Genomic DNA, 22,014 nt, shown 5'->3' on the forward strand with positions numbered 1-22,014 from the left:
TTTTTTTTTTTTTGGTCGTCTGGTTGTGTGGCCTGAACTCTGGGCCTGGGCGCTGTAACTCAGCTCTTCAGCTCAAGGCTAGCACTCTACCACTTGAGTCACAGTGCCACTTCTGGCTTTTTTCTTTTGCTTATGTGGTGCTGGGGAATCGAACCCAGGGCCTCATGCATGCAAGGTAAGCACTCTACCACTGAGCCACCTTCCCAGCCCCCCAAAACTCTTAAACATAAGTGGTAGTGGTAGACCAATGTGAACTAAGATGATCAGAAAAATAGCCCCAGGTAGAGAAGCTTAAACTAGCTGATAAATAGCTTTGAAAAATTTTGGTGGGAGTTTTTTTTTTTTTTGTCACTAGTAGGGATTCACTAACATATATAGTAAACAGAGATCACCATAATTCATCTTGGAATATGCAAATGTTAAAAGTATACTATTTAGGAAGAATGACTGGATATATTTTTGCCAGCAATCAAGTTCTGGCGTTTTTTTAAAAGTCCCTACACCACCAGGGACAGTTCTGACTTATACATTAACAAACATGAATATGTTTGTTATTATCCCCAAGAAATGGTGTTTGATATTTGGAGTATGTACAAATGAACTAGACACCAATACTATACCTAAAAGCTACAGTAAGGGAGAGATGATTCCGTATTTCTTCAAGCCAATGTACTAGCACTTACAAGAACCATCATTATTCCTACCACGCAGCTAGGAATAACTCCAAGTTAATTACGATATCCTAAATTTCAGTTGTTAAAATGCAAAAGAAAATCTTAAACAAATGAAAAAGCATAAGTAAACTAAAATGCAAATAGAGAAAAACATGTAAGAATTCATGTAAGGGCCAAAATATATCCAGGGATAATAATCAGGAAGGGTTTCATATAAAAGGTCTTATTTAAGCTGCCACTTGAAGGACAAATAAAACTTAAAAATCCAAAGACCGAGGGAAGGAACATCTTCAGAAAGGGAGAACAACAAAAACTAAAGGATAGCAATAATCAGGGATTGCCAGAGAGAAATATTTAGAAACACTGGTAAAAAGTGAGAATAGCGGAAGTGGCACTGTGGCTCAAGGGGTAGAGCTCTAGCCTTGAGCTGTAGAGCTGAGGGACAGCGCCCAGGCCCAGAGTTCAGCCCCCACGACCAGACCAAAAAAAAAAAAAAAAAAAAAAAATCCCACCATTTGGGCTGGGAAGTTGGCTCAGTGGTAGAGCGCTTGCCTTGCATACCTGAGGCCCTGGGTTCGATTCCTCTGCACCACATAAGCAAAAAGAAAAAAGCTGGAAGTGGCACTGTGGCTCAAGTGGTAGGGCACTAGCCTGAAGAGCTGAGGGACAGCGCCCAGGCCCAGAGTTCAGGCCCCACAACCGGACCAAAAAAAAAAAAAAAAAAAGTGAGAATTGCAACTAGGCTCAAGAGGCTAAAATTGATAAAAAGGCTTGAGAAATAATTCCCAAACTCTTTTGTTCAACCCAATACATTTTAGTCTATACTGTACATAACTATATGTGGCTCTTAACTATGGAAGATGAGTACAAATAGTTCCTGTTAGAGTACAGTTTTAGAAGGGCCTCTATTCAAGCTAACCCTTAATTCTACCTCCAACCCATTTTGACAACTACAGCATTAGGAAAATGAAAACTTTGGGTAGCCAAATGATTACATGTCAGGAACTTCAATCTAGTAAAATAAATGAGAAATAGAATAAAGATTGGTCATCAGTGTAAGAAAATTATGTTCCAAAGAAGTACTTAACTTTTTAAAATTTTGACTTTTAATTTTTCTTATTTTGAACAAATTTTTTCTTTTTAAATAAATATTTGGTAAGTAACAACTGGGGAAAATGTGTAGCAGAACCACTATAAAACACATGAAAAATAAAGCAACAAAATAAGCTCAAACAAGGTCAAATACTGCTATCTAATTCAGCTAATATCTAACAAGCATTCAAAATTATAAAGTATGACTATACATATGGAAAAAGACATATGAACATCCTTTAGAAAGAGGTAAATAAAGCCATAATCTGGATGATACTCCAAAAAAAGGAAGCAAAAGTAAGTATTGCTAAGTATTTTTGAAGTGAATATATATTAAAGCATTTAATTGCTTTATTACAAGAAATAGTTTTCATATATTAGTCTTATATTGATATCACCACTAACTTCAACACTAATAATTGTAACCTAAACATGTCTTAGAATTATAAAAGTCAATTAAAAAAGAGTACTGAATTAACTTCAAAGGTTCCACTTTGATATTAACAGCATATATAAAATTAGTAAAAATTAAATAATCCACACCTCTGCAACCAAAAGAAGTATGGTATAAATTATAAGGACAATTAAGTTTCAATTCCAGAATGATTTTAGTACAAATATTCATGGTTATCCAGTTTGAGCTAAGAATACTGCAGATATATCGTAATATCAAACTATTTCTCCTTAAAATATTCTTGGATAGTATATTTAAAAATCAGTATTTAAAAATTACATAATTTTTAAAGGATTAAAGAAATGCCATCCTGCATGTGAAAAAGTGTGAGTTCAAGTCACATACAGAAAAGAACAAAAAAATATGTAATTTTCTGGTGTTAATACTTAAATGTGCAACAAACACACCAAACAGTTCTATTAAATCCTATTCACTTTGACTACAATACTTTATGACAAACTTCCCTCATGAGTGTAGGCCAGGCGTGGCGGTGAACTCCTGTGATCCCAGCACCCTGGAAGCTGGAATGGAGAGTTTGAGGATAGTGAGACCCTGTCTCAACACACACACACACACACACACACACACACACACACACACACACACATGCACACACACACTAACACAAACACACACACACAGTGGCACAGTGAAGGTTAGAGAGAAGGTAAGAAAGAAAAAAGAAAGGAAGAAATGGAAGGAAGGAAGGAAGGAAAAGAATAAAAGTAAAAAAGAAGGAAAGTAGAGAAGTGACCCAGCAGAACTAGTTCACAGCGTAAAGAATGTGCAGACGACCTCATTGGCTCAAACAGCTTCATTGAGGAAAGAGAATGATGTGGGGTCTGGCTAGAAGATGAGTATGACACTCTTAGAATCATACGATCTCTAATTGTGAACTATTTTTCTTAAAATACTTGGAAATCAAAGACATCTGATAGGAAAGAAGTAGGCCCCCCTAGGAGTCAAAGCAAACAGCACCTAATCTGCAATCTGTCCAAATGATCTGAAAAACTGAGGAAACAGATATGAAAGTAGCATGTTAACATCTTGTCAATCGTTTCTTGTGTTACTACTGGATGACTGTTTTCCCATCAGCAAGTTCTTTCAATGGAACTCTAGGTCCCACAATAACACTACAGTTAAACTTACACATATGAGAATAAACTATGAAAAAATGTAAGATACCTCAGTCTGACCTTCGTGGGCACTGGTCTCATGAGTCACTCGAATAGCCTGAAATAAGAACACAAGGCATTCATAGAAAAAATAACTACGTCCAACTTTTAATGAAAACAAAGCTAAATTTTAACATTTAAACATTTGGGGTATGGCTAATTACTAGACAGTTGAGAAGGGTATGTAATCATCTACTGGACTTTCATTTCCACAAATCTCAGAGGACTTGGGAAACAGTATCTCAGTATTTGTAACTTCTAACGTGCTGCTAGAGGCTGACATTTAATACTTTATTCATTTGAGACTGGAATAAAGTGAGCATCTCACAGACAGAGACTGAAGAAGCTCATTTTATGTTTCTCCAAGTTCCATGCTCCCTGGGCAGCTCTGGCTGGACTTACATATAATCATGCATGTTCAGTAGGCAATTTAGAAATGTGGTGCAAAAAGCATGCATTTATCAGAAGCTAGAAAATTTAGTTTCCTGAACTTAAAAAAAAAGCTCTTTAATACCCACTATAGACAAAGATGCAGAGAAATGGCCACAATATTAATTACAGGTGAAAGTATAACCATTATGAACAGCAGTTTAGCAGTATCAAAGCCTTCAAACATGCAAATCTTTCAATCCAACAATTTCTCTTCTAGGGATTTATACATTTATATACAATTAAATATAACTGCATAGTATTATTTTTGTGGGTATGCTGATACTGGGGCTTGAACTCAGGGTCTGGGCGCTGTCCCCAAGGGTTTTCTTTTTTGTTTGTTGACTTGTTTGGTTTTTGCTCAACGCTAGCACTCTATCACTTGAGCCACAGTTCTATTTCCAGTTTTTGGTTTTTTTTTTCCCTCCCGCAGTCTACTAGAGATGAATCTCATGGACTTTTTCCTGCCCAGGCTGGCTTTGAACCACAATCCTGAGATTTCAGCCTCCTAAGTAGCTAGGATTACAGGCATGAGCCATCAGTGTCTGGCTTAACTGCAGATTATTAAGGATATTTGCAAACATTATAGTAGTACACCTTGCAGTATTTTTTAAATAGTGAAAAAGAGGAAAAAAATTAGATTTCCAACATTTCATTGGTTAAATAAAATACTATGTAATGGAAAGCTATGCAGCCATTATATGAGAAATATATACTTACTGGTGTGTTAAACGTTTGTGGTAAGTGAAAAGAGCAAGTTATAAAACAGTATTACAGTATGTTCAAATTTTCGCTTAAAAATATAAAAATATATAGTCCTTACCATTCTCATTGATGGGACTAATGGTAACTTTTGTAGTTCATTTTTCTGTATAGTAAAGATGCTTTCTGAAAGTTCTAGATTCTTTTTTTTTTTTTTCTGGTCGGTCTTGGGGCTTGAACTCGGCCTGGGCGCTGTCCCTGAGCTCTTCAGCTCAAGGCTAGCACTCTACCACTTGAGCCACAGCACCACTTCCAGTTTTCTGATGGTTTTATTGGAGATAAAGAGTCTCACAGAGTTTCCTGCCAAGGCTAGCTTTGAACTGCAATCATCAGATCTCAACCTCTTGAGTAGCTAGGAATTCAGGCGTGAGCCACTGGCGCCTAGCATAGATTCTTTTTTAAACAATGACAGTATTGTGGAATACCACACAGCATTATGAAGTCAATTAGTCTACTCAATACAAACTGCATAAGGCATTGTTCTAAATAATATGGCTTCTAACTTGAGAGAACTTACACTTCTTATCTATGAACAAGGAATAAAAGATTCCAAAAGAAAAATCAATTTCAAAACAGTAGGCTAATAAAAAAAATTTATTACTGTTCTGTGAATTAATATAATCATTTAAACCAGGTTTTTGGCATCTTCTACCTTGTTCTAAATTCCCAATACATAGGATATTTCCAGGCATATGTTATGGTAGGAAGGGAACGGTAAGGAACAAATTTAAGATGCTTGATTCATTTACAAACCATTCATTTGCACATTCAGCTCTGAAATTTCATGTAGAAAAGTAGTAATTACTAGCATTTATGAATATTTCAGATAGTTACCTGAAAAGTACAAAAGGCTCTTCTTAATGGATATGATTTTTTTAATGTATGATTTCTCAAAACTATAGTTTCAAGACGAACTGCCAAAGAGAATCTATAATCCCACAGAACTTTCCCACATGTAGGGTCAAAACAGAAAGAAGGTACCGACGTCATAGTTCTCCAGGTATCTGGCTCGTTCTTCAGGGCTCATGGACACAGACTCCTCCAGGAATTTTTTCAATGTTGATCCAGATTCTGATAATATCAAAAAAGATGAAAATTTTTAGGATTGCTACAATGAGATTACAAAACAAGAAGATGACAAAAATAACAACGTATACTATTCAGATAAAATTCCTTACCTTAGGAAAAATTATAGGAATGAAGCCACATGTTCATTTGCTAAGCCTGCTTATTAACAATATAAGAGAAAGGAAATACTGATATTTCTTCCATAAGTTGTATACATTCCCGATAGAAAAGAAAAAAGAGAGGGAAATGCTTTATTTTATATTTTGAAAGAAAGGATTACAGCACCCTCTACTGCTCAATCAAGTTAACATATTTGAAGGGGTAAATAGCAGTAAGGGAAAAAAATTACTTACCAAAGTTCATCTTGTCTTTGTTGTTCGCAATAGCATGGATTAGTCCAATTGTTCCACAGGCATTGCTGATAGTTTGCTTCATGAAATACACTGATGAAGTCACATCCTGTCCCTGAGATTTTATTTTTTCTTCCTCCTCTGTTCTGAATACTTCATACTATTTTAAAAAAAAGTCTACATGTGAAAAACAAGACATTCAAAAAGTTCTGTTTATACAGAAAAAAACGTAAAAGATATAATATATAAATGTAATAAATTTATATAAATATATATTTTAATTCAAGAAAAGGTTTAAAGTAAAATAACATCTATTATAGCAACAATAGTTTTGGGGGGAAAAAGTAGTAATACCCAGGAACCCTAAAGATAGAGCTGAAAAGGTATTAATGTATGCATGCATGCATCCATTCAGACAAGGGTCTCATCTCACTACATCCCCCATTTGCTTCAAATTCCTGGCTTAAGTGATCCGCCTGCCTTAGCCTCTCAGGTAGATGAGATTACATTTTATTTTATTTTATTTTTTTGGGTCCAGTCATGGGGGCTGAACTCTGAGCCTGGGCGCTGTCCCTCATCTCTTCAGCTCAAGGCTATCACTCTACCACTTGAGCCACAGTGCCACTTCCGGCTTTTTTCTTTTTGCTTACGTGGTGCTGAGGAATCGAACCCAGGGCCTCAGGTATGCAAGGCAAGCACTCTACCGCTGAGCCACCTTCCCAGCCCCTGAGATTACATTTTTATGCCACTGTGTCCAGCTTTTTTTTTTAATGTGCTATTATTACATTCACATATACATATATACATATGTACATATATTACATTCATAGTATACATTCATATAATCATGCCAAAGGACACGTAGTGATATGTACTAATATTTCAAATGTTCACAATCTTCAATAAGTAATTTCCTTTGTAGGAGTATGGCTTAGGATACAACCTTTAAAGTGTACAATTGAGGATATAAAAATGTACAAATGAGCCGGGCGCTGGTGGCTCACGCCTGTAATCCTAGCTACTCAGGAGGCTGAGATCTGAGGATCGCGGTTCAAAGCCAGCCCGGGCAGGAGAGACCATGAGACTCCTATCTCCAATAAAACCACCAGAAAACCGGAAGTGACGCTGTAGCTCAAGTGGTAGAGCGCTCGCCTTGAGCTGAAGAGCTGAGGGACAGCGCCCAGGCCCAGAGTTCAAGCCCCACGACCGACAAAAAAAAAAAAATAAAAATAAAAAAATAAAAAAAAAATGTACAAATGAGGGTGTAGCTCAGAGGTAGAGAGCTTGTTTAACATGATCATTAGTGCTAGCTGGGTTTGAGCTCTTGCACCACACACACATAAAGTACAATTATGCACACATTTGCACTCACAATACAACAGAGAAATACTCTAAATATCCATCCAATAGGATTTGGTTAATAAATTATGGCATATCTTAATGGAATACCATGAAGCATCATATTTTGACATAGAAATCTGTCCATGATTAAATGTATATTATTCTCCAGTATATATTAATGTGATTATCTATTGTTATTTTTGTAATAAAAAAGCAAAAATAACACAAGATTAAAATACTGTTAAACTTAAGTTTTTTGTCTTAACTCTTCTACAAATTTCAGCATAATCATACCCTTCGTACTAAAAGTAGATGTTTGGTCTAATAATGTTTGGTCTAAAAGTAGATGTTTCATCATTACTAAGAAATTACTATCTTTATCCTCTGTACAGTATTTTTATAATAAAAAATATATATTTAATAAAAAAAGAAATTACTAACTTTAAATTTCCAGGAATATGATAAATACCATATATAAAGAAGTATCATTTCTTTTATTAAATAAAGAGGAAACTATTTTAATCTTACATATTTTGAAGTGAGACTAGTTGTTTATGATACCAAAACAATCAGGAATGTCCAGGACTGAGTAGAGCTTAATTCTAAATTTCCGTGAGTAATGGAGCAATGGCTCCATTTATTCCTTAAGAATAGATTTACTTAAGCATGTATACATCAAATTATCAATATCACATTTCTCTTACATTTACCTAAATACTTATGTCTCTAACTTTTACAATTAGTAAGTTAATCCTACTATGTCTAAGATTAAAAATAAAAATCAGAAGATTCTAAAACTGTTTAAGAAATACATTTAAAATTCTACATACACACAGATATGTGAGTGACATCATTGTAGAAATAGGGAGACACTAATGACTTTGACACAGAGACCTAAGAACAGCTGACACATTCTAAATCTGCCAATTAAACTATATTTGAGCTTACAAGTCATCCAAATAGAGGTTATTTTGAAAATTATGTAATGCATGTTGTCATTTTCCCTACCTCCTCAAAATAAGTAAAGAGGTTTGTTTTTATAAACATAATGTTTATATATCTTGTATATTAAGAACTAATAATATCAGTTATTCATATACTTTCTAATAGATTTAAGATGGTTGTTATACTCAAAAATTTTAAAATATCTCCATAAATACAAATGTTAAAGATGATTAAATGTCACATCAAACATAGTTGAGGCAAACAACTTTTTTTTTTTTGCTGGTCTTGGGGCTTGAACTCGGACTCTGGGTCTAGGCTATGTCCCTGAACTTCTCTGTGTTCAAGGCTAGCACTCTACCACTTGAGCCACAGTGCCACTTCCAGCTTTTTCTGCGTAGTTTACTGAAGATAAGTGTCTCATGAACTTTCCTGCCTGGGGTGGCTTTGAACCATAATCCTCAAATCTCAACTTCCTGAGTAGCTAGGATTACAGACATGAGCCACTGGCCCCCGACGAACCATATTTTATAAAAGAAAAAAAAATCAGAGGTTAAAAGTCTAACTTACGATTTTATTGCCAATCTATAAATAAAACTTTAAATACCATTAAAACATTAAAATTTCCTAATTTCTTAGACTGCCTGATTGTATGCAGAATCTGCCAGACCAAAGGTCACATTTTTAATTTTAAAAAATACTTTATGTTTATTGGAAACTCTACCTCCTCTTATTTAATAGTTACCTTTTCTGTAATAGGGAAGAGAAGTAACACTGCACACACTGGTCTTGGTACCATGCTAAGAAGTTCAGGATCCATCCCATAAACATCAACAAATTGCCAGTTAGGATGTAGACCTAACTGTTTGAGAAACTAATAAAAGAACAAAAGCAGAACAAAATGTTAACAGGGAAATGATCAATAAGTATGTACCATGTATCTAATACATAAAAGATAATGTAATAAAAATATAACTGATGTTCAATAGGAGTCTAAAAATCAGTATACATCAAAACGCAAGTATGCATGATAAATATACATAGCTTTTATTTGTCAAGGAGACCATAAAAATTTGAGGAGATGCAATAAGGCATGTTTAACATGAGTAGGGTACAAAGAGAGAGTAGTTCATATCATATAACATAACTTGTGAAACAAGTTTTATTTTTCAAAATTTATTTCTTTGGAATTATATGTATAACCCAATGCTTCACCAAATATATACAAGTTGGGATGGGAAGGTGGCTCAGTGGTAGAGCGCTTGTCTTGCATGCATGAGGCCCTGGGTTCCATTCCTCAGCACCACATAAGCAAAAAGAAAAAAGCCGGAAGTGGCGCTGTGGCTCAAGTGGTAGAGTGCTAGCCTTGAGCTGAAGAGCTGAGGTACAGCGCCCAGACCCAGAGTTCAGGCCCCATGACCGGACCCAAAAAAAAAAAAAATTAGAACAAATATATACAAGTTTATCTGGCAGAATATCAAAGTTCTAGTAAACAATGAATTATTCTATCTAACAGATTTTACTTAAGTCAATAGCTTATCCTGCTTACCAAAAGCAATGTCTGAAATTTAGTTAGCTAATTAATATCTCAGTGTACAAAAAGTCATGTAATCTGAAACAATCCCCTTATGTGAATACCAGAAAATGCTTGTGATTAGAAGTAAACAACAGGCCTCTTGACCTCTAGTATAGACACCGTGAAAGTTACTCAATCCCATTGTTTCAATTACATCTGTAAAACTACTGCCACGTAAGCGTAGTTTTTAAAACTCTAATGATTTTATTGGAAAATGAAACATGAGAACACAACCTATCATAATGTGAAAAAGAAAAACAATGAGAATAATATTTATATTGAAAGAAGTAGATGACTTTTATATACCATCACAAATGAGGTTTTAGATGATAGGCTAAGAAACAGGAACATAGGAAACAAAAGTCATATTAAAAATGCATAACTGTAACCCTAATGCACTATTGGTGGGAATGTAAACTGGTACGCTACTCTGGAAAGTAGTTTGCTAATTCTTCCAAAAACTAAACATAGAACTACCCTATGATCTTGCAAAATCACTCTTGGACATTTATCCGAAAGATTACACATCAAGATATAGTTTACTCTGTGGCTTTAGACACATGCACAACCATGTTCACTCACTGTTGCATTATTCACCACAGTGAAGGTATAGAATCAGCCCAAATTCCCTTCAATAGACAAACGAATCAAGAAAATATGGTCTGTATGCTCAATAAAATTTTATGCATTATGAAAAATATTGCATCTTTTGCAAAGAAATGGATGGACCTGGAAAAAATGTTACATGAAGTAAATCAGGCTAAGAGACAACAGATGCATGTTTTCTTTCATATATGAAAGCTAGATCTAATTTATAAATATATAAATAAATACATATGGGATAGAATGCAAATGTACATAAAAGTATTAATCAAAGCATGGTATTTGTAGAGAAGAATTCAAGTGGTGTAATTCTTTAGAAAAACTAACTTACTGGCCTGCTGCCAGGGGCTAATACCTGTAATCCTAGCTACTAAGGAGCCTGAGATCTGAAGATCATGATTCAAAGCCAGCCCAGGCAGAAAAGTCTATGAGATTCTTATGTCCACCCAAAAAGCCAGAAGTAGAACCATGGCAAAAGTGATACAGCACTAGTCTTGAACAAAACAGTTCAGGGAAAGTGCCCAGGCTCTGAGTTCAAGCCCCAGGACAAGCACAAAAAACAAAAAACAAAAAAATGAAACCTAACTCATAGTGAATGAATATAAAAATGAATGCCAGGAAACTGGCAATTGAAAGATGTGTGTGCAGGTGAAGGTCAATGGGAAGAGGGTAGGCAAATGAAATGGGGGTGGTGGTGGATTGCAGCCATAATATTCAATGCATATCCTATGAAACTAAGAAAATTAAGGGGAGAGGTAGGATGAAACGGAGAGAATGATGACAGGAAAGATGAATTTGACTTAAAGCAGTTTAAGGAAATAGAGAAACTCCCCATATGCTCCTCGATGGGGAGGATTAACATCATGAAAATGGCAATACTGCCCAAAGCTATTTACAAATTCAATGCAAACCCCATCAGAATCCCAGTAACATTCTTCAGTGATACAGAAGAAACAATCCAAAAGTTCATATGGACTAATGGAAGATCAGCGAACAGCAGAAAGAACAGTGCTGGAGGAATAGCAATACCAAACTTCAAACTCTATTACAAAGCTGTAGTTATAAAAACAGTTTGGTATTGGCACAAGAACTGGCCTAAGGACCAATGGAACAGAACCGAAGACCCAGAAATGAGCCCACAGACCTACAGCCACCTAATCTTTGATAAAGGAGCGGAAAAATACAGGATGGAAGAAAGATAGCTTCTTCAACAAATGGTGCTGGCAGAATTGGCTATACACCAGCAGAAAACTGAAGTTAGATCCTTATATATCACACTGCACCAGAATCAATTCCAAATGGATAAAAGACCTCACTGTAAGACCAGATACCCTGAAAATATTAACACTAGGACTCTTTGGCACAGGTCCTAGATAAAGATCCAGAAACACAACAAATTAAAGAAAGGCTGGAGGATAAATGATTGTATCAAACTGAAGAGTTACTGCATGGCAAAGGACATAGCTAGCAAGATAAACAGAAAGCCCATAGAATGGGAGATCTTTACTAGTTATGCACCAAACAAAGGCTACATATCTAAAATATACTAAAAAAAAAAAAAAAAGAGCTCAAAAAATTAAACCCCCAAAAAACAAATCCTCAAAAAAACAACAACCCCATTAACAAGTAGGCTAAAAACTTAGACTTCTCTGAACAAAATAAGAATGGCCAACAGACACATGAAGAAATGGTCAACATCTCTGGCCATAAAAGAAACACAAATCAAAACAACATTGAGATTCCACCTCCCCCCAGTTAAAATGGCTGTTATCAAGTAAACTAGAAATAACAGATGTTGAAATGATACTACACTTTTGGTTGGAATGTAAACTTGTTCAGCAACTCTAAAAAGCAGAGTATGGAGGTTCCTCAAAAGACTAAACATAGAGTTTCCCTAAAACCCAGCAATCCTGCTCCTAGGCATTTACCCAAATGATCACAAAGAAGCCCACACTGGATCAAGAAAATGTGGTATACACACCCAGTGGAATTCTATGCATCCTAAGAAAGAATGACATTGCCCCATTTGTAAGGAAATGGAAAGACTTGGAAAATATTATATTAAGCAAAGCAAGCCAGACCTAAAGAAATATAGGCTGCATTATTTCCCTCATTTGTAATAACTAGAATATATCTACAAATCTACAAGTTAATCCAATGGATAGTAAAAGACATAATTACAATTAGACATGATTAAACAGCACTCTAAGGATTTGAACACTGTGAACAAAGGAGGATATTCTTAGGAGAGATCACAATGGCTCAATAGCTATGCACATATAACCATATAAAATGATACTTATCAAAATGAACTTCAAGAAATGGAAACAAGGTTTTTTTAAATTGTAGTGATTGCAGTTATTTCTTCCTTGTTTGGTTTATTCCCTGTTGTCAGTTTTTTATTTCTGTATTCTGTCTTGTATATAAGTTTATCTGATTTGGGCAAGGAAAGGGGAATCCCAGAAATGGTAGGACAATGGGTGAACCAATTCAACAGTGATATTCACTAGACATTATGTTGGAAATGACCTTTACAATTTGGGGGGGGGGGGTGTAGGGGAACTGCAGGGGAAAAAGTGGGAGATAATGAGGGAGGGGGATAACACTGTTCAAAAAGAAATGTACTCATTACCTTATTTATGTAAATGTAAGCCCTCTGTACATCATCTTTACAATAAAATTTAAATTAAAGGCAAAAAGAAAATGAACTACACAGGGGACAAGAAGAGGAAACTGGGAGAGTGCAAGGGAAAGGGTGACATTGTTCAAAAAGAAATGTGCTTATGTTTCTGTAACCCCTCTGTATATTACCTTTACAACAATAAAGAATTTTTTAAGAAGATGCATCTGACTTATAAATTGATTTGTTGAATGGTAACTCCTTTGTACAACTACTTAAATATAATAAAACATAATTTAAAAGAATGCATCACTCTATTTTTACTTCAAGAATACAGGATGAAGCCAGGCACCAGTATCACACCTGCAATCCCAGATACTAAGTGGCTAAGATCTGAGGATCACAGTTCAAAGCCAGCCTGGGCAGAATCCTATCTCAAGTTAACCACCAAAAAGCTAGAAGTGGAGATGTGTGCTCAAGTGGTAGAGTGCTAGCCTTGAGTCCAAAAGCTAAGGGTCAATGCCTAGACTCTGAGTTCAAGCCCCAGGATTGGGGCACATACACACATACACACACACACACACACAAAAATATATTAAGTCAGGCACCGGTGGCTTACTCCTAGTTACTCAGGAGGCTGAGATATGAGGATTGTGGTTTGAAGCTAGCCAGGGCAGGTACAGTATTCCCCAAAATTTTTCCCAACTACTCACAAATTTTATATGTGTGTGTGTGTGTGTGTGTGTGTGTGTGTGTGTGTGTGTGTATTTATTTATTTATTTAGAAAATCAACTCTACATACTTAAGTAAAAGCATCTTATTCATATCAAGCAGAAGAAAGGGAACCTCTCCTACTAGTCTGAATTTTCTAGTTTAAATTCTGAGTCCTAAAGCAAACAAAATATTCTCACTGATTAGCTCACTAATTTTCATAATACTCTAAAACATTGGTCAATATCATAAAAGAAGTGGCTATAGAACTGCATCAAATTAAAAAGCTTCTGAACAGAAAAGAAACAATTTCCAGAATCAAAAGAAAATGTATGGCCAGGTGTCAGTGGCTCATGCCTGTAATCCTAGCTGCTCAGGAGGCTGAGATCTGAGCATCGATGTTCAAAGCTAGCCTGAGCAGAAAAGTCCGAGAGACTCTTATCTACTCAGAAAACCAGAAGTTGCACTGTGGCTCAAGTGGTAGAGCACTCTCGTTGAGCTGAAAAGCTGAGGGATAGCGCCCAGGCCCAGAGTTCAAGTCCCATGACCAATAAAAAAAGAAAGAAAGAAAGAAAGAAAATGTACAAAATGGCAGAAAATCTGCTACTCATCAGATAAAGGATTAATACCCAGGATATGTACAGAGTTCCAAATACTAAAAAAAGAATGTAAATTAGTGTAATTACTATGGAAATCAATATGAGGGTCTTTAAAAACAAAGACAAAAACTGAGAATACGCTGAGAATGTGGCTTAGTAATAGACTTCTTGCCTAGCATGCATGAAGCCCTGGGTTCGAGTCCTCAGTACCACATAAAGAGAAAAAGTCAGAAGTGGCACTATGACTCAGGTGGTAGAATATTAGCCTTGAGCAAAAGGAGCTCAGGGACAGTGCCCAAGCCCTCAGTTCAAGCCCCTGGACCAGCCAAAAAAAAGAAAAAAAAAATGGAAAAAAAGCAAACAGGATAGAACTACCAGATGATCCTGCTATATCAACTCCTGGAAACAGATCCAGAGGAATTTAAGTCAATATATAGTCAACACACCTGCACATCCAGGTTTATAGCAGCATTCTTCACAAAAGTCAAAACATGAAATCAGCCTAGGTGTCCATAAGCTGATAAATGGATAAAGAAAATGTGGCACTAGGGAGAATTATTTACCCATAAATAAAGTCAAAAAGGAAAAAGTTAAAAACAGAAAAAAAAAATCACTTACAAAGGCCTTCCACATTCTGAATATACACACTCACTCTGCATTACTATGCAATATCCCCAACCCCTCTCTGAACTCTAATGGTCTCCTATTTTCTCCACTTTTCCATAGCTGAGATGACAGGCATAGATGACCACACCCAGCTTCGTCCATAAAGATGAAATCTCTCAGACTTTTTCTGCCTGGGCTGACTTGGAACTATAAGTCCACCTCCCCCCCACTCTCAGCAAACTACCATGCCCAACTAGAGCAGAGATTTAAAAATCATATCGATACACTATGGCCTCTTCAAAACAGGGCAGTTGAGAAGAAGAGTCATGTTAAGACATGAGCACTGGAAGTAATGAGTAATAATGATGACAATACCTGAAAATAATCAGAGGAGGTGAGAAATTTTCTCTTTCTCTTTTCTTTCATTCTTTCTTTCTTTCTCTTTCCCTCTTTCTTTCTTTCTTTCCCTCTTTCTTTCTTTCTCTCTTATTTTCTTTCACTTTTGCCAGTTCTGGTCTTGTGCAGCACCAAGCAGCATTACAGAATAAAACAGTACTTGCTCAAACTAAGTCAGTGAGACACACAACTACCAGATGGTGATAAGATATTTTATGATCCTCTTAGGTTCAGCAAATAAGGAAAAGATGGGGACAGGCCAGGTACGTCAGGCTCAGTAGGTAAGTACATACTTTTCTCTGGATTAAAAACACAAAACAATAAATATCTTAATCACCAAATATACTACTTCTAAGACCAAGGGAAGTTGTCTAATCTATCTGTACCTCAGTTTCTCAATTTCTTGTAATCACTCCTAATCTCCTAAAATTGTTATAAGGATTAAATTACTACATGCAATTTGTCTAAAACAAATACAAAAACAAAAAGAGAAAAGGTGAGGATGGGTATCATTAGAGTTTACTAAGTCTACAAATAAAAGTCATTACATTTCTTTTCATTTTCTATTTTCTATTCTGTATAAAACACATTAGAGAATAAAGAACTAATCACAAAATGAACTATGCCTTAGATACCTGCACATTCTCCTATTAAAACCACATTTTTGGCTGGGTGTCAGTGGCTGATGCCTGTAATTCTAGCTACTCAGGAGACTGAGATCTGAGGAATACAGTTCAAAGCCAGCCTGGGCAGAAAAGTCTATTACAACCACCAAAAAGCTGGAAGTGGAGTTGTAGCTCAAGTGGCAGAGCACTAACCTTGAGCACAAACGCTCAAGGACAGTTCAAGAGTTCAAGCCCCAGAACCAGAAAAAAAAAAAATAAGAAAGAAAGAAAGAAATGGAAGGAAGGAAGGAAGGAAGGAGGAAGAAGGAAGGAAGGAAGGAAGGAAGGAAGGAAGGAAGGAAGGAAGGAAGGAAGGAAGGAAGGAAGGAAGGAAGGGAAAAAAAGAAAAACTACATTATTCCTTTAGTAAAGAAAAATAAAAATTTGATGGAGTCTCATTATATAATGTAGCCCGAGCTGGCCTTGAATTCAGTTCTATTGCCTCAGCCTCCCATGTGCTGGGATTACAGAATACAAACACACACACACACACACACACACACACACACACACACACACACACACACACACACACACACACACACACACACACACACACACACACACACACACACACACACACACACACACACACACACACGTGTATACACACCACCATGGCCAATTAAGAAAAAAATTCAAAACTGAAGCATACAAAAGCATGTCAGACATAAGATACGATCAAATCAATCAAATACTCAGTAGCAACTTTTTGCTGTTTATGTCACCTCAGAGAGGACTCTAGCTCCTGTTACTATCCAATCTATTAGGTTTCCATAACACTATTTTTTTCTTTTTTTTTCTTTTTTGGGTCCAGTCATGGGGCCTGAACTCTGGGTCTGGGCGCTGTCCCTCAGCTCTTCAGCTCAAGGCTAGCGCTCTACCACTTGAGCCACTTCCGGCTTTTTTTCTTTTTGCTTATGTGGTGCTAAGGAATCAAACCCAGGGCCTCATGCATGCAAGGCAAGCGCTCTACCACTGAGCCACCTTCCCAGCCCCACACTATTTTTTTCATTGTTCCTATAACATAATGATTTACTTGTTTCTGCGTTTCCATTAGATCAAAAGTACAAAACAATAAATCTCTTAAAACATCAACGGAAGGTGCTGGTGGCTCACGCCTGTAATCCTAGCTACTCAGGAGGCTGAGATCTGAGGATCAGGGTTCAAAGCCAGCCTGGGCAGGAAAGTCCATGAGACTCTTATCTCCAATAAACCATTCAGAAAACCAGAAGTGGTGCTATGGCTCAAGTGGTAGAGCGCTAGCCTTGAACTGAAGAGCTGAGGGACAGCGCCCAGGCCCAGAGTTCAAGCCCCACGACCAACAACAAATCAACGCATAACTGTTGCTGTTCAGACAACTGACACTATGAAAGACACCTTCAAAGTATTTCCTTAATGGAATAAGTGAATATTTTTTTAGTTTATCAATATCAAATGAGGTCAAATAAACAACTGAGTCACAAAACATGTTCTCAGTTATAAACTTATATTCATTAAAACAGTAAACATCATTTGGAAAGTTTTGTTTTTTAAGTCTACTGATATGACCGATGTTTTTTTTTTTGGTGCCAGTACTAGGGCTTGAACTCAGGGCCTGGAGCTCTCACCTGGCCTTTTCACTAACAATGAATACTTTACTCTTGAGCCATGCTTCCAATTCTGGCTTTTGCTGGTTACCTGGAAACAAGTCTGGATTTGTCTGCCCAGGCTTTGAAGTGGGATTCTCCAACCTCAACCTCCTAAGTAGCTAAGTGATTGGTTTTGAATGATAAGTCACCTTTTCAATATGTGAATATGCAGTTCTTGATCAGAATATATTATACCTTTACATATATATATATATATATATATATATATACACATACATATATATACACACACATATATATATAGCTGCACTGTATCTGATAACATTTAAAAAAATAGCTTTTTACAGTAGCTTTGTCATATATCAGCAATAAATAGGATGAGAAAGGAAATCAGGAACACAATCATTCATAATGGCCCTCCAAAATAAGGTATAAACTTAACCATTTTATTTTAGTCGGTTGTGGGGCTTGGACTCAGGGCCTGGGCACTGTCCCTGAGCTTCTTTATGCTCAGGCTAGTGCTCTACTACTTGAGCCACAGTACCACTTCTGGTTTTTGAGTGGTTAATTGGAGACATGAGTCTCATGGGAACTTTTCTGCCCAGGCTGGCTTCAAACCTCAATCTTCAGATGTCAGCCTCCTGAGTAGCTAGGATTACAGGCGTGAGCTACCAGCACCCAGCAACCAATTTCTTTAATATATGACGTTGTATCCAGCTATTCAATCGATAGAGGATTAATATCCAGAATATACAAAGAGTTCCAAAGTTAAATAGCAAAAGAATAATCCAATTGGTAAATGGGCAAATAAAGTGAATAGAGTTTACAAAAGAAATACAAATGGCTAACATGTAAAAAAATGGTCGATATCCTTAGCCATTAAAAAAAAATGCAATTAAAACTGGACTAAGATTCCATCTCACCTCACCCAGAATGGCAATCATCCAACAAACATCAAAGATAGAGAGGAAGTGGTCAAAAAAAAAAGCAACTCCCATACATTACGGGTGCAAATGTAAAAGTACTGCAACCACTATAGATAACAATATGGAGGTTCCTTAAAAATCTAAAAATAGACCTACCTTATAACTCTATCATGCCACTCTCGGGCATATAACAAAAGGAGACTAAATCCAGTATATCAGAAAGACACATTCATGTATCTTCATATTCATGTTCATTGAAGCTCAGTTCACAATTGCCAAACTGTGGAATCAAAGTGTCCAACAACTGACGAATGGATAAATACATATGCATGCACATACACACACATGCACGCACACACATCATGAAATATTACTCTTCCACAAAGAAAATTGAAACTGAATGATTTTCAGGAAAATAGATGCAACCAGAATTCATCAGATTGAGCAGACAGGCCAAGCTCAAAATGCTATATGTCATGTTGTCACTTACTTGTATAAACCTAAAATGCTGATGTCAACAATAGCAATGTTAATGAATCATGATTATAACCAGGGGATATCTAAGAGGGGACCACCAGGAAGGAGGAAGGGGTGAAAGAGGTATTTAGAGGATGTCACACACACACATACACACACGCTTTATGATAGCATAGTGAAATCCACCAAACACTGTTTGAACAGGGGACAGAGAAAGGGGATAAATGGTAAGAAGGTAGAGGGGGTATATATGTTCAAAGAGCACATGACTTTTGTACAGAAATATCACAATGAAGCCCTCTTACACTGCAAATATCACTAATTCAATTTTTAATGTTATTTTTATATACAGCATCTCAAAACTGTTTTTCAAAAGTGCAATTTACAACAACACTCAAAAATCACCAGAGACAAATATAAATAAGACATGTCTAAGAGCTACATACTAAAACTACAAAACCCTGCTTAAATAAAGTAGACCTATGTAAATGAAGCATGAGTCCTGTATAGATTATAAGAGTCAGTATTGTTAAGACACTTTCCCAAAGTGTATCTGTAGAGATCACACACTCACCACCAAAATCACAACAGGGCTTATGGTTTTCAGGTGGTTAATTGAAGATAAAGAGTCTTGGACTTTACTACCAGGGCTGTCTTTGAACGGAGAATCTCATATCTCATCCTCCTAAGATCACAGGCATGAGCCACCAGCAACCAGTTTACAACAGGACTTTAACTGAAACTGGTAAGCTAATTCAAAAATATATAAAGGCAAAATAACTGAGTAGCTAGGCTTATAGGCATAAGGCAGGAACCTAAATAATTTTGGAAAAGATCAAAATTGGGATTCATAGTATCTGCCACAAGGAAGACTTACTATAAAACTAGAGTAATCAAAATAGTGTGGTATTGGTCAAGAAAAAAAAAAAGCAGTATCCATAGGAAATAGTAAGAACAGAATAATACACAACGTAGATTTTTAGGTTACCAAGGAGATTAAAAAGTAATAATCACATATACAATATTCTAAATAAGAAACAAAGGCTTACACTAAAATACTCTACTTAACTTACACTTTTGAAAACAAAACGCTAACTTATATTTTTATTTTGGCTTTTTGGGACAAGATCTTGCTCTATAACCCACACTGGCCTAAATATGGTGATCCTCTTGCCTCTGCCTACTGAGTGCAGGGTTAACAAACACTGGGAAAGCATGTTGAAAGGGGTAACACTGATCAAGATATACTGTCCTTTTAACTGTTTTGTTAAAAAGCAACTCCTGTGTAGAACTACTTAACGATAATAGGGGAGGAGAGAGAGGGGGAGGAAAACAGAGGGGGGGGGCGGGATGGAAAATCAATAATTGAAAAAAATACTAGGATTAGTGCTGTGCCACCGCACCCAGCCTCAGAAATTCTTAAAGCACACAGTCATTTTTTTTTAAAGTATAGAATAAGTTTTTAGTCCTTGATGTTGAAAAGGACGGTTGAAGGTAGAGAGCATATCCTGTGATAAAACGGGCATGGAGAATTTTAACAGGGTAAGACAAGGCACACCTAAGGAAATCCAAAGCCGTGGCAAGCGGTCCCTGCATCCCTCCCACTCCAAACAAACTCTGAAAAGTACGACGTGGGGGAGGTATTAAGCTAAGCTGCGTCAAAAAGTAGTTTCCCCCGTCCCATACCCCCCCCCCCCAGGACGGGAAGAGAAAGGGGGCGTGGCGGGGAAGCGAGGTGACCCGACGGGGCCAGAGAGAAATGACTGGAGGGAAGATTTCACAGCACAGGCGGTGGAGGAGATTACCAAGACTGGGTGGGCGAGTTCACCCAGCTTGGTGTCAGGTGAAGGGTTGGCAAATTAGTCACCCGAGATGAAGATGCTGAGGGAGGACAATTAATGGAATCAGCCTTGGTTCAAGTCCACACGGAGAGGGAGGGACCAGAACACAAGGCGTGAGGCCAGAGTCCTTCCCTGGAGGCTCAGGTGGGGGGGGGGGGGGACGAAGGGGGTGGGGAGCCGCCCGGGCTCGGGTACCCGGCTGGGGAGCCAGGTAACCCAGATGGCCTAAAGAATCCAGCTCCAGACGCCCCCCCTCCCTGCCCCCCCCCCCAGCACACACACAAGGGCGGGCGGCGGAGGTGGAGGCGATGCCGGCGGGGAAGCAGGCCGAGAAGGGCGGCCCGGACGCCGGGGTCCCCAGCGACGGACATCTCACTCACCTGGTTGGTGACCTGAAACGACACAAGAGAACACGACTTCAGACACCATCGCGCCGCCCCGCTGCGGCAGCCCGGCTCCCTCGGCCCCCGGCTGGGGCCCCCTCTCCCCCACGCCGCCCCGCACTCGGATCCCAGCCGCGCTCACCTCGGGATTGGCCTCCAGCGGCAGCCAGCGCTGACCCTCCATGGCCGCTCCGCCCAGCCCCTCGCCGCCACTGACAGCCGCCGCCGTCGCCGCCGCTTCCGCCCCCGCGCGCCTTGACCCGGGACGGTCCCAACCACCGCTCCGCCGGAGGGGTGCCGCAGGACGGAGGGGCGCCCGGCGGGCCCCGACCCCTGCATCCGTAACTACAGAGACGTGTCAAGTCTTATGGTGTCTGTGGACACCCACATGAAAGAGAAGGAGTGCTGGCATCCCTGTTCTGAGAAAAAGAAAACCTCTAAATTGACAGTGAGCTCCCCTCACACTTGAACTCTTCCTAACCAAACTGAGCGCTTGCGTTCTACGCATGCGCCACGTGTTGGCCTAAGACCGCGTGCTTGCTGGCGCCTTCCCTTGGTTGCAGTGCAAGAACGGGGCGCTAGGGGGCGCGGAGTTGAGTTCTATTCTGCCAGGAGGTACCAGGACGCTAGCCATCAAATGCAACAAGGCCACAGGATGATTCCTTGCAATTGTGGTCCTCTGTTCCAGGATAACGGTACAGAAGTGATGCGTTGTCCTTACATGCTTTTGCA

At 38.1% G+C, this 22,014-nt stretch overlaps 1 protein-coding gene across 4 annotated transcripts in view; it reads right to left on the reverse strand.

Annotated features, from left to right (window-relative positions):
* Nucleotides 1–21,527, reverse strand: part of Uchl3 (ubiquitin C-terminal hydrolase L3) — a 46,563-nt gene extending 25,036 nt beyond the window's left edge. The window contains exons 1-6 of one of the 4 annotated variants that reach the window (XM_070002839.1): nt 21,425–21,527; nt 21,280–21,291; nt 9,033–9,161; nt 6,008–6,164; nt 5,572–5,657; nt 3,406–3,453 (exon numbers count right to left, since the gene is read on the reverse strand). In XM_070002839.1, coding sequence (XP_069858940.1) covers nt 3,406–3,453; nt 5,572–5,657; nt 6,008–6,164; nt 9,033–9,161; nt 21,280–21,291; nt 21,425–21,466 — 474 coding nt within the window. In that variant the 5' untranslated portion in view covers nt 21,467–21,527. The remainder of the gene's footprint in view (nt 1–3,405; nt 3,454–5,571; nt 5,658–6,007; nt 6,165–9,032; nt 9,162–21,279; nt 21,292–21,424) is intronic. The other 3 variants (XM_070002841.1, XM_070002842.1, XM_070002840.1) reach the window with 3 other exon arrangements.
* Nucleotides 21,528–22,014: the final 487 nt, after the last annotated feature.

This window comes from Dipodomys merriami, unplaced genomic scaffold, assembly GCF_024711535.1.
Source record: "Dipodomys merriami isolate MVZ:Mamm:240054 unplaced genomic scaffold, mDipMer1.0.p SCAF_6, whole genome shotgun sequence".
Taxonomy (NCBI): Eukaryota; Metazoa; Chordata; class Mammalia; order Rodentia; family Heteromyidae; genus Dipodomys; species Dipodomys merriami.